The sequence below is a fragment of the Lacerta agilis genome, chromosome 8 (assembly GCF_009819535.1).
Source record: "Lacerta agilis isolate rLacAgi1 chromosome 8, rLacAgi1.pri, whole genome shotgun sequence".
NCBI lineage: Eukaryota > Metazoa > Chordata > Lepidosauria > Squamata > Lacertidae > Lacerta > Lacerta agilis.
Window position 1 is genome coordinate 60,288,563 of NC_046319.1, and position 16,981 is coordinate 60,305,543.

The 16,981-nt window shown below is 44.3% G+C and overlaps 1 protein-coding gene across 1 annotated transcript in view; it reads left to right on the forward strand.

Annotated features, from left to right (window-relative positions):
• LDLRAP1 (low density lipoprotein receptor adaptor protein 1) overlaps window positions 1-16,981 on the forward strand; it is a 63,203-nt gene that overhangs the window by 18,765 nt on the left and 27,457 nt on the right. Inside the window, exons 2-3 of the mRNA XM_033157798.1 lie at window positions 12,904-13,046; window positions 14,719-14,831. Of these exons, the coding sequence (XP_033013689.1) occupies window positions 12,904-13,046; window positions 14,719-14,831 (256 nt within the window). The remainder of the gene's footprint in view (window positions 1-12,903; window positions 13,047-14,718; window positions 14,832-16,981) is intronic.

Genomic DNA, 16,981 nt, shown 5'->3' on the forward strand with positions numbered 1-16,981 from the left:
CCCAGGGGTTCTCAAGGTGTGGAACTTTGTTGATGTTTGGACACCAGGCACCGTTTTGAATCAACATGGTGAAATGTGACTTTGGCGTGACTTCACCTGATTTTTGGCATGATCGTCCAAACTCACAAATTTCACTATCCATTTAAAAAAAAACCCACAATATTTCAAAAAAAACCTGGCAGCACATAGGATCTCTTAAGTTGTCGGTGGTGTGATGGGCTCACTATGGTTTACTAGAGTGGGTACCAAGTGTTTATAAATGTGTGGTGTAGTTGCCGTCATAACAATAACACAACGTTGAAAGCCAGCAGAAGCAGCAAGCTATATACATTGAGAAGCAAAGAGATATAGGAGTGATCGTTTGTCTGGAATGGCAGCCTCCATAAACACCCATTGTTCCCAGGACTTTCTGCAATTGCTTGGTGGTAGATAATAATGCATTCTGCAGCTACTTTGGAGCACTTTTGTCTCTGCTTGCTTTGTATATTCACAGTTGAGCCCTGGAATTGCAGACAGGTGCTGGGGCCGACCCCTGGTGTGCCTGGGCTTAAGTTGAGCCCTATCCCAGCTGTTTGCTCAGAAGTGGTTATTCCTTGTTGTGTGGGGACGGTAGCCCCTGTAATATACTGTTCTTGAGTGTAAATGTAAACTAATAATGGTTGCAGAGCGTCTTTTGCTCTTAAGGCACTTGCTAACAGATTGGACCAGTTGTATGGCTTTTAAACTGTGCAGAGGCCAAAACTCATTGGCAGCACACATGCTCTGCATGTATAAAGGTCCAAGTTCAATCAACAGCACTTCCATGGCTTCTGTGTAACAAGAATTGGATATTGCCAGTGGCAGTGTACTCACAGTTGCTACTATTGTTATGCAATCCATAGGTGTGGGTGAGAAATTAAGTTTGGGTTGCATCTTAATGTAAAGCTACCTAATTCTCATTTTCCCAAAGCAAAACAAAGCACACGAATTTTGCATTTCTCAGAATCTTGCAGTTCTCCAAGCCAAAAACGTGTAACTTTTGGGTAAGTGTGCATAAGTGTTTATATTCGTGAAAATAACGTGCAAATGTTAGGAGAAATTGGTTGCAAATACATGTATTAGGCAAACATTGCTTATTAAGAGATTTATATTGGGAGAAATATAGAAAGAGAAATGTGGACTAAAATGCTGGTGCATTTTCATTAATATATATATATATATATATATATATATATATATATATATATATATCTCACAAACTTACCCAGAAATGGGAGAAATTAACAATGACAGATTCTTCCATTCTTAGCCACCAGTGAACCTTATGCTTTATATATAGGGATGGTCAGAAGATAAATCATGGGATTTGCTGGTGGTGGTCTGGGTGCTTTGTAGTATGGTGGCTATAGCATTAAAATAAAATCTTTTTAATTAAAAAAACAAACCTTGGCCTTGTGATATTAGCCTCAGTGTTTCTCGCCTGTGCAATATGAGTACTAATTACTTGTATCTGGCCTGACCTTTTCTACAGCTCTGCTGGCCAGTTTTAGAGTTCTGTGTTGGATTCTCTGATTTATAGTAACCCAATTATAGGTTTTAAGGTCATCCCAAACAAATCTTTTAGCTTGGCAGCACCTACACTTTGGAACTCATTGCCTATTGACAACAGACAGGCCCCTTTACTGTACTATTTCCAATGCCTGATTAAAACATATTTCTTTAGGTAACCATATGCAGGCATGTAAAATTATTATTATTAGCTACCCAGAGTGGCCGGGGCAACCCAGTCAGATGGGTGAGGTGCAAATAATAAAATTATTACAGTATTATTATTAGAAGTTTTAATCTCTCTTTAGCTTATTGTCATTTCTGATTATCTTTGGAATGTTTTTAAATACCTGTTTTTAGCTGTCTTCTATTGAGAACTTGTTACCTATGTATTTTTTGTATACCACTTAGAGGTTTTACTGCATTCCAATGGTATATAAAAATCTTAAAATAAATACCGGTAAATCCCAGTATTTGGCTTATCCATGGGGTCACGAAGAGTCAGACACGACTAAACGACTAAACAACAACAACAACAACAACACAACAACAACAATTTGACTTATGGGGTGAAGTAGTTAACTAGCTATTTTGAGCCACCATGTAGCCCGCTAGTTCCAGTTTATGGATTTTGGGGCTTCTCAACTTTTTTTGTTTTTGTTTTTATAGTAGATTCAGTAAAGGCTGTAATCTGCCCTTCAGGTGATTAGGTCCCTGCCCTGGAAGCTTACAGTCAACAGGAGATATCAACAAGGGCAAATAGAAATGCAGTTGCTGGAGTTGTCACCTTAAACAAAGAAATGTAGAAATTGATTGGTGAGGTGAGCCATTGTTTTGACAAAGGGTCGATTTGCAGATTGGAGAAAGTGTTAAAAAACTGCTTTGCCCCCATAACAACCCGGTGAAGGAGGTTGTTCTTATTCCCGTTTTATAGGGGATCGGGAGAGTGTCATGGCTTGAGAAATGCTTCATGCTTAGTCTGTGACATTGGTGGTATTTGAACCCGGCGCCCTCTAGCCCTTGCTGGCTGCCTCCCAGAGATAATGAGGGTATTAGCCACCTATTCCAATGACTCCCTCTGCTTTCGGTGCCCTTGCCTTCCTTGCTGGGTTCACAGTTGAGGGACTTGGAAACGCTAGACACTAATCATCCCTGCACCCCTCGGAGGCCCAGGTCTTCTGTATTCATGTCCTTGCACCAAAGGGTTGAGTGGAAGAGGAACGAGGCGGAAAGGTTAAGTGGCTTTTGCGAAGCTGGTAGAAACTGTCAAAGCAGGGATCGGAAGGAGGGGCTCCCAGCTCCTGGCTCGTTCCTGTCCAGCCCACACAGCCTTGCATGCTTGCAAAGTGCTTTTCAAGCTGGCGGGGTGGGATGGGGGAGCGTTGCTGAGCTGTTTGCAGCCTTGTAGAAGGTCACACGCTCAAATGCTCTTTATTCGTACAGCTTGCCACTTAAGGCATGCCTGCTGCATCAGACCAATGGCCCATCTAGCGGCCAACTAGATCCCTGTGGGGAACCCACAACCTGGGCTTGAGCTTAGCAGCATCTGGCCCACCTGCAGTTCCCAGTAACTGGTATTCGGAGACATACAGTGGTACCTCGGGTTAAGAACTTAATTCGTTCCGGAGGTCCGTTCTTAACCTGAAACTGTTCTTAACCTGAGGTACCACTTTAGCTAATGGGGCCTCCCGCTGCTGCCGTGCCACCGCCGCACGATTTCTGTTCTCATCCTGAAACAAAGTCCTTAACCCGAGGTACTATTTCTGGGTTAGCAAAGTCTGTAACCTAAAGCGCCTGTAACCTGAAGCGTCTGTAACCCGAGCTACCACTGTACTGCCACTGGCATTGGAGGAAAAGCATAGCCATCATGGCTACTAGCTCAGCCACTTTGCTCCTAGCTGGTCCTTTTTGCTGCTACAGCACACTAAGGCAAGGTTTGGCTTAGCATGTTGCCTGTCCTTAACTTGTGGTTGACCTCTCTCTTTGCTAACCACGAGCTGCACTCAAAAACTATCCTTGGCTACAGGTCGTGTTTGGAGAGGCAATGGCTTAAGGAAAAGCATTCAGTTGTAAACTGATTTTTAATACTGCATTCCAAGAAGTATGCTGGAATTCACTTACCTTTGAAACATTCAGACAGCTAGGTTCACCTTCTCTAAAGGGAGTGCGCTTGTGACCTCTGTGACAAGGTTGTGGAGATAATGGAAATGGTGTTAATCAGACCATCTGTGCCCCCTTTCTTGGCCCATTAGAAAAATGACAACGATCACCATCACTTGATGTGGTGCAAACAAAGCACTATCTTCTGCAGTGACGCAGCAGGGTGCAAAAATTCATTAGTTTGATGGCTTTGCCCTCATCCTTTCAATGCATGTTTAAGCACTAAGGGACAATTCTAATTGGTAGTAACTGAACATGAAACAAGAAGGTAGAGATAATATCTAGAATGGGTTACACCAGGGGCGTTCTTAGCCCCTTGGCTGCCCGGGGCAGGAAGCCAAGAGGCACCCCTGGGGGCGGGGCATCGCGGTGCGTGCGTCATGACGTCATGACGCACACGATGCCCCGCCCCCAGGGGTGCCAGGCGGCAGCTTCGGGAGTCTCTGCGGGCTGCAAAGACTCCCGAATCCGCCGCCCGGGCTCCCTTGGCGGAGCGCAATTCGGGGCAGGGAGAGGGACGGGCCAGCAAGGAGGGGTGTCCCTCCTTGCTGGCCCGCCCCTCTCCATGCCCGGCTCCGCAAGCCAGCCAGCAGCGGAGCTCAGCATAGAGGCAAGGGGCAGGCCATCGAGGAGGGGGTGGCACCCCTCCTCGCTGGCCCGCCCCTTGCCTCCATGCCGAGCTCCGCCACTGGAAGGGGGGGACCATTTTCGGCGCTGCCGGGGCATAGCCGCAGGGGTGGCCGGCAAGGGGGGGGTGATACCCCTCCTCGCTGGCCGCCCCTGCGGCTCCACCCCAGCAGTGCCGAAAATAGCCTAAAAAGAAAAATAATAAATAATAAAAGCCCAGGGGGCGGGGCCGCCCCCGAAGTGTCACCCCCAGTAGGGGCGCTGCCCGGGGGCCCCCAGCCCTTCTGCCCCCCCTTGCTACGCCCCTAGGTTACACAATTACATAAAAAATGGGAAATGCTGTTTTTAAAACTTAGAGAATTTTCTGCTGGTTCAAACTTAGGAATACAAGCAATATATTTTTTATTGATTTTTTTTTTTGCAGGGGTAGCCATACTGTAATAAAAGAGATCCCTAATCAATTCCTGCTTGGCCACAAGCCTCAACGGGTGGCCTGCTGGGACCAGTTGTTACTGTTTATCAGGCTGACCTGCCTTGCAGGGTTGTTGAGAGAACTGGGCTGTATGGTTGAAATAAATCTCAGTGGAACTGAGCAGTAAGCTGGATTCTATTAATATGAGTGGTTTGTTACGTTGCAGGTGTTAACATCTAAATGTGTCTCCTGCTTGACCCAACAATCACGTGACCCCTGACCTGCCTCTCTGTGAAGCATTCCATCTGAAAATGTAATTTTGTACGTGCATTAATTTTGCAGACTGATGTTTAAAAAACAACAAGAAGTTAATGTGCTTCTCTTTGTCAATACCAGCTGTTCTCTCCACTAAGCTTTAACTGAATGTACTGGTACGTATGGAAACTCTGCCCTTGTGGGTAAAAGCTCTGTATCCATCTGTAGCAGGTGGGAACCTTTTTCACCCCAAGGGCCACATTCCCTTCTGGGGCCACATGCCATTGGTGGGTGGGGCCAGAGGCAAAAGTGGGTGGGGCAATGGTTGCCAACATTACCTTTCTACAGTAGTCTAGTTCCACTATGACTTACGTATGACCTTAGTTCATCTGCTAAATCTGCCCACACAGCTGCATGACCTCACTGTATAGTGTAGTGCAGGCAGAGCTTACTGGTGAAAGTGTGCAAAGTCATGTTTATTACATTATGTAATGTGTGTGCACTCTGTTAAATAACTCCAGGTTTATGCTGTTTCTCTGCCCTGCCCCATCCCAGATCTGTCCACTTCGGCAGAGAAAGCTATAAAAGGCATAAAAACAAGACTTTGCATACTGCGTTTGAACCCCCAAGCAGAAAAATCTCAATTCAGTATTGGCTGCAGAATTTCCCATCTTGAGAATCATATTTTTAAAAGGCAAGTTTATAGCCTTTATGGCTGCAGAAGATGGTATTTAAAGTGAGTGCTGGAAGAAATTTCTGTGTGGGCTTCCGTCCTTCCGAATAAGTAGTAGGAGCAGAATAAATAATGCACACTAAGCTATATGCAGATGTGCGTGGCTTTTGCATAATCCACACAGGCTGCAAAATTCAATTTTGCAGAACTTGGATTTTATATATTTTCTGGACTGTGTGTGTACAGCCCTGCTTCTGAGGACATTTCTCCATATCCACATTCGACTCCTGAAGGACTAATTTTGTATTACGGCATAAGCTTTTCTGGACTTGAATCCACAAGAATTCAAATCCATTAAGTTTAATCCTCCGTTGCAGATACAGATACATAAGTCGTAAGCCAGGGGTAGGCAACCTAAGGCCCGTGGGCCAGATGCGGCCCAATCGCCTTCTCAATCCGGCCCACTGTGATGCAACAGTTTGGCAATCCTGAGTTGATTAACATCTACAGTGTGAAAGGAAGCCATTGTCTCTTATTTAGAAACAAAAGACGGTAGAACACCTGTAAGCATAATCAAGAGGCTGTTGCTAAGAGTATAATGGGAGGAAGTTGTTCCTAAGGGCACACATTAGTTCAAAATGAGGCATGGTAAACTAATTGCCCTTTAGTGCCACATTATACTCACAATCTGGCACCTTTATACATTATGCAGAAGCAAATCGGAGGTTCCCAGGAGGGATGTAAGAAGGCATTGTTTTCCATTCTTCCCTGCATGTATTGCATGCACCATTGTTTCCCTTCCGCTGCGGTTAAACTTCAACCAAAAATTACATTATTCATCTCAATGTCCGCTGTGGTGAAATGAAATGAAATACGCAAACTGCATTGCCATTATGTTAACTTTACGCCTTTCATTTCCACACACAGGAAATGTGATGCTAATGTGGGGAAAACACAATCAGTTATGTATCATGTGTGGACCAAAAGCAGCAGCAACAGTGAATACAAGTCATACTCACTGGATTGATTTCTGTTCCAGACGCGGGACGAATTAGCGAACACCAGCAATTTCTGTAAAACTTTCAATAAATTATAAATTTTTAAAAGGCCGAATAAATAATAATACAGTAAAGAGATGTTAGGTTGCAATCCTATACGCTAGGTATGTGGGGACTATGACTCCATCATCTGTTGGCCATTCTGGCTGATGGGAATTGGGAGTCTTATCAACATCTGGAGGGCTATAGGTTCCCTTCTCCGACTATACACTCTTTCCTCCTAAATCCAGTTGAAGTCACATGACAGCTTCTGAGTAGACCTGCATATGAGTGCATTGATTAGTGTTGGTGCACATTTACATAGAGGCCAATGGGGAGACACTACTGGAAAACCTAAAGCAGATCTAGCTGGAGAAAATCAGGCAAGCCCAGTAAGCTTTCCTGTTTTGTGTGCAGTGTACGTCCAACCTCTCACTGCAGTTTTAGCGTGCCACATTATTGAATGCAGTGCCTTCCTCCTGAGTCATCCTGCATATTTCCCCCCTGACTAATTCTGCTTTGCAATTAGGTGGCATAATTATGAGTCATGTAGGATTACCTTACAGGGTGTGTTGAGCTTTAAGGGGCTGGTTGTTGCTTGCTCACTTTAAAACAGACGCCTTCTTATTGTTCACAGGTGGGAATTGGTTATAGCATATTCTGCTCCTTCAATAAAACACGCAACCCTTGATACGGAATCCGATTGTAGAAACTGCTCTCGGTGTTAAAAGCTTGAGAATTTGGACAAATGTATCTTAGTCAAAGCTGCCTCTCTTTAAGTCTTAAGAGCCAGTGTGGTGTAGTGGTTAAGAGCGGTAGACTCGTAATCTGGGGAACTGGGTTCGCGTCTCCCCTCCTCCACATGCAGCTGCTGGGTGACCTTGGGCCAGTCACACTTCTTTGAAGACTCTCAGCCCCACTCACCTCACCGAGTGTTTGTTGTGGGGGAGGAAGAGAAAGGAGAATGTTAGCCGCTTCCTTCGGGTAGTGATAAAGCGGGATATCAAATCCAAATTCTTCTTCTTCTTCTTCTTCTTCTTCTTCTTCTTCTTCTTCTTCTTCTTCCCTTCTGTTCTTATGAAATCACTCTTTTTGGCTGAGTTCTCAAGCATTGTTGTTCACAACTCCTCAGTAGAAACACACTGATATGTGCTGGAATGGCAAAAGGTCAAGGGTTCTGGGCATTGCTGGGATGCCAAAGTAATTGTTTCTGGTGTGGGCTGGAAGTTCCTTGGTAAAATTGTAAGAAATGGGCTTGTTTTTATTTCTGAAATTTTCTAAAAGCACACCTTGGTATAAAGCATGGATCCCAGGGCAGTGTACCGGTAATTAAAAATAAAGAAATTGAACAGCAATACAATGGTAAAACAACAATCTGCTTTTAACAATCAAAGCAGAATTAAATCTTAGAAATAATACACCCCAAACTATACAACCAGCTAAGACAATACAGTAAATGTATAAAACGCTGCCAACCCAGGAACGAAAATAAGCAAGCTATCCAAAACAGTGGGTTGGCAATTCTTAAACGTGGCCCAAGTATTAACATTTGAGTAGCAAGACTATGTCTTAACTAGAGTTGAGCTGAAAATTTCTGCAGTTCTTTAAAAATCCCCTGGCCTTTCCTCTATCAATGAATGAGAAAAGAAATGGATAGTTTTTTTTAATTCAAAGGGGAGAGAAAATATCGGTGAAATTCTCATATCTTGGGCTGCAGGGCTTGCCTGACTTTTGAGGTGTTTTCCAGTGTCCTTTCCTTCACTTTGCAAATCATCTCACATCTGGAGGGCTACCAGCTCCCCACATACCTGGTGTACAGGATTGCAACCTAACATCTCTATTATTATTTATTTGGCCTTTCATCTGCACTCTGCAACCATTTTGGGTTCCTGCACTTTAGTTAAAGCTCAGGAGAAAGGTACCATAATGTAACACATGATTAATTCCATTGGGTTGGATTACTGCAATGCACTCTATGCGGGACTTCCCTTGAGTGAGACCTCTTTACATATGATACCTGTGCCTGGAGATCTGCTCTGGTTGCCCATTTGCTCAGGTTCAAGGTGTTGGGACTAGTTCACTTGCTTTTTCACACAGGAAGTCTGAGCAGCTGGGGAGGCTGAAGGAATGCTAGGGAAATCTTTCTAAAGGAAAGGAAAACACAAACGCCACCCTTGACCACCTTGCGATGATGATAAGATGAACTCAAAACCCTAATTTTCCCAGTGACCCTAATTTTTCCAGTGCCCTGAGAACAAAATGCCTTTCACAGGGTAAGAAAACGTTTGAGAAATTGGGGGGGGGGCAGATTTTGCTAGTCCTCCTCCTCCTCCTCTTTCCTTGTATCTGGACCTCCCTTTTCAAAATCAATAGCTGCTTGTGTTTCGTTTTAGATCCGGCCTTTTTCTTATTGGGGGGGGGGGCGCTACCTGGCACAGCTGCTGGAAACAGGAGAAACCGCATACAGTTACCTTCTCAGTTTCCACTAGAAGGTTTGCAGGGAGAGTGTGTCCCCAAGGCCTTTCTGAGCAAAACAAAAAACAAAAAAACCCTCTTCTCCCTTTTGCTTGTTGGCATCAAACGATAGCCTGAGCCGGTGCCTAATTTTAGCCTCTTGTCTCCTGCTTGGGTCTCGTTTTGCGATATCCTTCCTGCAGTTTTTTTAGAATGGAGCTTTGGTTACTGCAATTCATTGTGCCTGGGCTAGAGCTCAGTGGAGATAAATCTGTATTGTGTAGACTTCCTGTCAGGGTGGTGGTGGTGGTTCATGTGTTTGGAGGAATTTCCTGGTACTTTTGAGCAGGGAAGCAAAGGAATTTTAAGGGGAAATTTCATGTGAACATGAGTCTCGCCCATTGTCCCTTACCTTTTGACAGGAATGGAGCTCAGGCCAGAATTATTATTTATTACTGTTTTAGACTGCCACCCCAATATCTCTGGTGACAAATAGCTTACAAACAACCACCAAATTCCTTTAAAATATGGTTTCAGTTGCAAACGTTCATTATTTGGGGCTGTACAGGGTTTTCCCTCAGCTTTGTATTTTATGTTACTGAATTATGTTCTCTCTTTCAGTGCTTGGAATCAGTGTTTATTTTATTGACTTGTTTTTTAGCTACTCTTTCTTCTTCTTCTTCTTCTTCTTCTTCTTCTTCTTCTTCTTCTTCCTCTTCCTCTTCCTCTTCCTCTTCTTCTAAATATTATTTTAGACTGTCTACTGCAACCCCACTTAGAGGTCTTTTTGTTCTAGTAAGTCATGGCTTCCCGCAAGGAATCCTGGGAGCTGCAGTTGGTTCATTTGCCAAAGACCCCTCTTCTCCACATAGAGCTGCAAGTGTCAGAGTGATTTAAAAATCAATCCCTCTTCCCAGGGGAGCTCTAGGAATTGTAGCTCAGCGGAAGGGTTGTCTGCTAACAACTCTCAGAACTGCATTTCCCAGGATTCTTTGGGGGAAAGCCATGGCTGTTTAATATTACACTGTATTGCTTTAAATGTATGGTACAGAGGGCTCCCCTGCCAACAACCTCTCTCACTCCCCCTCCTGCCCAATGCTTTAGTAGTGCATACCTATGCACGATGACAGCAAGCACATAGACAGGATCAGAAAGAAGAGCTTGTAAAAAATAAATTGCTGGCTGTGCATCCTTCTAGCCCTGGCAACTAGCCAAGAGGGTAGTACTTCTGGCTGAGTGACATCACTAGACACTACACAGGCCTTGAGGTTGTGAAAAGCTAATGAAGAGGAGAGCCTGCTTAAGCCTGTGCACAGATGGTTTGTCCTTCTGATAACGGGTTTGGAAGTGGGCAGGAGATTTGAGGCTGCTCAGTTATTGTGGGAGAGGGTAGCAGCAAGTGCACAGGTCATACCGTTGCAGCAGGTTGTTCCTGCCCTGTGAAATGTGAGAATTCCTCTTGAGCTTTGTATCCCATGCTGGTTGTAGTTTCCGCTTTCTAGTTGGAACAGGCAAATCCCCATTTACGTGGGGGTTACGTTCCGAGGCACCACACGTTTTAAGTGAAATTGCATATATTGGGAACACCGTTGAAAAAGCCTGCAAACACCACAATCGCTCCCTCCAAACCTCCTTGCTCAAACTCCAACTCTCCACAGGTCTCAAAGGTCGGTGCAGGAGCTCCTGGGATTGCACTTGCAAAGGCTCGTGGGATTGCTAGGTACTGTTTTCGTGCCATTTTTGCTGTTTTTGCACTCTTTTAGGTCCGTTTTCCCTCCTTTTGTGCCACTTCCAGGTTTGCGGTGATGCACATGTTCACGATCATGCATGCCTTGAATGTGCACAAATGTGGCGTTTCCTGTATGGGGCTCTGAAGGCTGTGCTCTAAACCAGCTTCAGAGCTGGGTTGGGAAAACTTCCCCACCCCATCGCCAGCCCCAGGGCTGCTTTTCCTCTTGAGTGACTTTCTGGAGGCTGCATGCCATCAAATGGATGGTCCAAAGCAAAAATATGGTTTGATGCCTGAGCAGTAGATAGATGCAGAATTATACTTGCTGGTGTCTTTAGTGTTGCTACCCCATGTGGTGAACCACTGAACTTTCAGGTGGAAGCTTTCTTATTGGAGAACCTTCCCAGCAGGCTCTGCCCATTGAATCACAGGATTGTAGAGTTGGAAAGGACCATGAGGGTCATGTAGTCTTATCCCTAGCTGGCCATTGGAACTTCCTGAGCAGGAAGGAGTATAAAGGCCTTCCTTTTCCAGCTGTGTTTGCTGGAGCAACAAAGTCATCTGGAGCTGGGAACTGTAGTTTGCTAAGGGTGCTGAGAGTTGTTAGAAGACTCCCTAGCCACAGTCCCATAATTCTCTGGGAAGAGGGATTGGCTGCTAAACCACTCTGAGAATTGTAGCTCTATGAGGGGAAGGGGGGGGAGGAATTGTGTAGTTTTACTCACTGCTTGGCAGTTATCACTGGTTACTAGTCATGATGGCTATATATGACCTCCAGTTTCAGATAGAGGCCTATGCCTCTGAATACCAGCTGTTGAGAGATCAGGAGTGGGAGAGTGCCATTTCACTCATGTCCTACTTATCTGGTTGGCCACTGTAAGAACAGGATGCTGAACTAGATGGGGCCATTGGCATGATCTCATAGGGCTCTTGTTGTTTTATCTTCTGGGACAATTCCTGCCTACCCCTGCCAACTTCAAAGGTGGGAGGAAGACCAGTTGCCTATCACGTTTGCCAGAGCACAGTAAAACCCTTGAAGCCTGAATGCAGCTATTCTCTCTCTCTCCTTTCACCACCACACTCCTCAACATCGGATGGTATAGCATGGATTGCACTGCAGAAGTGACCCTGCCGCCATCACAAGCGGCTGTTCTTGATGAGCCATTATGGGCTGTGAAGTGGGAGGCTGGCCGGCTGAGCCTTCAAGTGCAATCCAGCAGGATGTTCCAGTAATTTTGTTGCTCAGCTCTTGTGCATTGATGGAAGCTTGTTCAGGAAAAAAAAATCCCTGCCGATTGTGCCCCATGTTAATTAGTACAAATGAGACAGCTGTTAGTTCGTTTTCGGGGGAGGAAGGGGTCAATCTATAATGAAGCATAACACCTTCACATTTCTTGGCCCAGCCATGCATATTATCCTTAGGAATTTGTTCCAACTAGCATATATTGAGGAAATCTGTTGCTCTTTTATTCCCATGCTGTAACTTTGGCCGGCACTGAGGAGCCTTATGAGTACAGGAGTTAACAGAATGCACCCCCAGCCTTTGCTTGAACAATTGATGAGTCACAGGGCAGTCTTCAAAAAAGAAGTGTGCATGCAAACGAAAGCTCATACCAAGAACAAACCTAGTTGGTCTCTAAGGTGCTACTGGAAGGATTTTTATTTTTTATTTTGTTTCAAAAAAGAAGTTATACGCAACCTCTGGGTTTTTCTTCCATATTTCCAGCAGCGCAAAACCAATTTAGGGGTCATTTTTCCTTCCTCCATAAGCCTTTTAACAGAAGGGGTTGCTAAAGCATCCCCACTTGTTTGTGAAAAATGCAACACAGAACTATAAGTTTTGATTTTTTAAAAATAAATTGATTTTTTTAATCCCACCTGTCCTGAGTGCAACCAGTTGTTATGAAACCCTAAACATCAAGTCAAGTGCCCCAGGTTGAAGCGGGCAGTTGGGGCATATCCCTTCTATCCAATCATTTAATGTTTTGTACCAGGTACCCTTAAACAATAAACCTTCTTAATTCCACAGAGCTCCCAGAAAACTGGACTGACACCAGAGAAACCTTATTGGAGGGTATGCTCTTCAACCTGAAATACCTGGGCATGACACTCGTCGAGCAACCTAAAGGTGAAGAGCTATCCGCTGCTGCTGTCAAAAGAATTGTAGCCACGGTGAGCTGCCTTTTACTTCATACCCTTCATACCCTTACACCCCCAAATGTCCTCTGTTACGCCTAGGCTAGAAGGGTAGCAGCCATAGTAGTGTATGTGCAGCCTCCATAGCTCTGTCCTGTTGAATCCAGAGCAGCACTTTGAAAGCTGAGTTTTTGGCTCTATCTCCCATTCAAACTTAAGATAGGTTTGAAAGTTTACTGGAAATGTGGATTACTTATGCTTTTGTTTTCGTAATTCTTTGTAGGATCTCAGATGAGGGCTCTGCTTCTGTGGTCAAGTGAAGGGTGTTAGCAGGTTTAGGAAAAAACCCAAATTCACAAAAGTACAAAACATATTTTAAGAAAAATTTTGAACTAGGGGTGCAGAGGGGGAACCCCAAACAAGTTCTCAGTGGGCATGGAATTCTGGTTAGGTGTTGGGAGGGGTGGAAAATGAGGAGAGAGGGAAATAGGATGGAATGACTAGACGTCTGAACAGCAGCACTTCACACTGCAACTTTTTGCTACAGATCCTACATGTTAACACTTCAATTCGGCTATAACCATGCACTCTAAACTTATGTTCAAGAACACTAGGGAAACTCATTCAAGTGACATTAAAAACCATTAAAATTCAGTTCATAAAACAGAAAGCAGTTCATAAAATGCATAAAATGCTTTGCAATTATAGATTAGCCAACATAAAATAGCCTGATTTATAGCAAGTTACTAAAAACTTGCTTGAATAAAGGAGGCTTTGCATATCTTGCTAAAATCTGTAGAGTTATACTTGGGTGGGTTTCTTGTGGCAGTGGATTGGGGTGGTAGCTAGCAAAGATCCTGATATTTGTCCCCATCAAATGAAGAGGAAGAATATCTTAAGCAGGGGCCCATCTGATGACCTCAATCCGTAGGAGGGCTCCCATGGGGTGTGGAGGTGTTTTATGGGGCCAAATAAACTGCTATGTGATAAATTTGGATTTGATTGTTTTGTATCCTTCATTCAATTTGTTTTCCTTGAATCAGAATTAGTATGAATCATGACATTGTGAAGCCTCATTTAACCTCTGCCGTTTTCAAAATTCGCAAAAGAACTTCTAGGCCATGGATGAACCTGTGGCTCCCTGGGTATTTTTGTTGGTCCCCAGTTCCCACCAACCCCAGCAAACATGGTCAGTGGTTGAGAAGCTGATGTCCAACAAAATCTGGAGGGCCACAGCACAGGCCCCTCACACCCCTGTTCTAGGCCATATGAAAGGCTACCTCTCATGTGTTCCCTGCTCCCGCAGCTCAGCTATGTGCTGTGACTTGCATATATTCTCCTGGTGGATAGGAGGAGAAAAGCTCATCGTTTGCAAAACCAAACCCCCTGTTTTGTAAACCAGAGTGTTTTCATATTAGAGAAAGAAATAAGAATATTGCTGAAGAAATGAGAACCTGCAGCCAAATGTTTCATTGCGGAGCGTCCCTGTTCAGTGCCTTCCTACACAATACTCTATTCTCTTCCCCTTCCCACCAGGTTTACTGAAGAGAAGCAAAATGGTGCAAAAAATAATAATGCAGGTTTGGGGGCTGTTTCCAAGTAACAACACCTGCCTGTTATTCCTGTACATAGTTAATATGTGACTTTTAGATAAGTTGATTTATCTCCACCAGACCCCTGAAACACGTTGAATGTTTTCTTTCTCAAGGCAAAAGCAAGTGGCAGAAAGCTCCGGAAAGTAACCCTAAAAGTGTCTCCCAGAGGGATAATCCTCAGTGACAGTGTAACAAATGAGGCAATCGAAAACATCTCAATATACAGGTATGTTCCAATTGTAGTTTTCAAAGTCGCAGAGTAAGTATTTAAGGCATGTTGGTAAAACTGTGAAACTAGCATATGCAAGGAGCATGGCTTTCTCAGTGGTGGCCCCAGATTCCCTTGCCCGGTTAATAGATACAGTCTCTGTTATATGCCCTCTGTGTTTATCCACTACTTCCCACACAGCCTTCCAAAAGATACTCTAGACTGTATACTGGGTGGGACCATTGCTATACAAGTTGAGGCCCCCTTTTTGATCTCCCTTGAACTTGCCCCTATCTCCACTTTCCTTGGGCTTCACCAGTCTCCTATTATAATAGGCTCACCGCTTGGACTTCTCATTCTATCCACTCCTGTGCTTCTCTCAGCTTTACTCTTTCTGATTCCTCACCAGGCCCATTCTTCCCACTCAGTGTTTCTGCTTTATCTCTGCATGCTGAGAGGAGAGGCATGACCTCCAGACTGACCTGATTTATTGCTGGTGGGTCTTCCTGCAAAGACTTGCACAGGCGCAGCAGCCTCCTCCTCCCAGCCTCATTGTTATGTGCAAATGCAGCCATACAGTCCCGTGGCACCTTAAAGACTAACATATGCTGTGGAAAAGAGCCTCACTTCATCAGATGCGTTACCCCCAGTTGAAAGGTGTGTGTATGTTTATAGGCAGCCCTGTATAGGGATGTTTTTAATGTTTGATGTTTCAGTGTGGTTTTATAATTTTGCCTCTACATAGTGATCATAGAATTGTAGAGTTGGAAGGGAGTCTGAGGATCATCTAGTCCAGCCCCCTGCAATACAGGAATATGCAACTGCTACCATACGGGGATCGAACCTGCAACCTTGGCATTATCAGTACCGTGCTTTAACCAACTGAGCTATCCTTCTAATTTGTTGGAAGCTGCCCAGAGTGACTGGGGCAACCCAGTCAGATGGGCAGCATATGAATTTATTTATTTATATGGGGGTAAAGAAGTAAAGAGTGGGTTCAGATAGCATGAAATACAAAAATTACAATTTGTGATAATTCAATTGAAGCTTAAACGTACGCTGATAAACATTACAGCCGTTCCCAACAGCACTTAATTTGGTGATGACTCAGTCATCTTAGCTTTGCTTAGCTAATTAGCGCCTGCAGCGGGACAGGAAGCCATCGCTGTGATCATCCCCAAATGAATAGAATCAAAATGTCTTGATAAGTTCTCATTCTGCAGCTTCATGCTGTAGCCTCCCTTTGAAATCCCCTTTGCAGGAAGATTGAAACCAGTGGTGGCTGGTAGGCAGAAGGCAGAAAGGCCAACAGTTGGTGGAGCCCAAAGCCAAGGAGAGTCAGAGCCAAATAATTCTTGTTTCCTCCCCATCCTCCTCTCTGCTGAGTTCTATAATGGCAACGCTGAGAGTAAGGAGGAGGAAGCTGACAGCCAGGGCCACCCTGGGACTGGATTTAAGTAAGAAAGCAGGTGGGAGCTGTCAGAGGCCTTCAGCAGCTTCTGGGAAGCTTGGTCATTAGTTGAAAGTAGTTCTGGGTGACGTCTGTGGCCTTCTTCTTCAAGGCCTCTTGCGTACACTGTGTGAAAAAAATCATTAATTTCAGAGGCTACCAGGGGTGGTATTTTACTCCTAAAGATGAATAAAGTTTGTAGATGTCACTTAGTGGAGGAGAGCCCCTCTGGAACCTTTTAAAAAAACAAAAAACACTAATTTTTTACTTGCTGAATGGATTTCAGAGTCTCTACTGCTGTTACAAAAACCAGTATTTAACAGCTTAAAAAAACCAATTATAGGGAAAGAGGGAAAACATAAGTGCCTCTTATAAAAACAAAGCACTGTGAAGCTCCATGTAGGACAAATGTAGGCCACACCGGAGCACAACAAGACACTTAATGCAATGTAAATTAATTTTGAATGTATTTTAAACCCTGGAAAACTCAACTGGCAGATCAGGCACTGCTTTCCTCAAGAGGAACAGCCCCTTGCTCATGACAAAGGGATGCTTGGTACAGCTTTGTGCTATGGGACAGTCATTTGAGGGTATTACAGTTTTGGGGCCTACGTCACTAGTATTTTTATGATTAATTTATCACTCTTGCACCATCAATATGCATGTTGCATTGCAGAATACAAGAAAACATAGGAAGCTGGTTCGCTCACAATGCCAA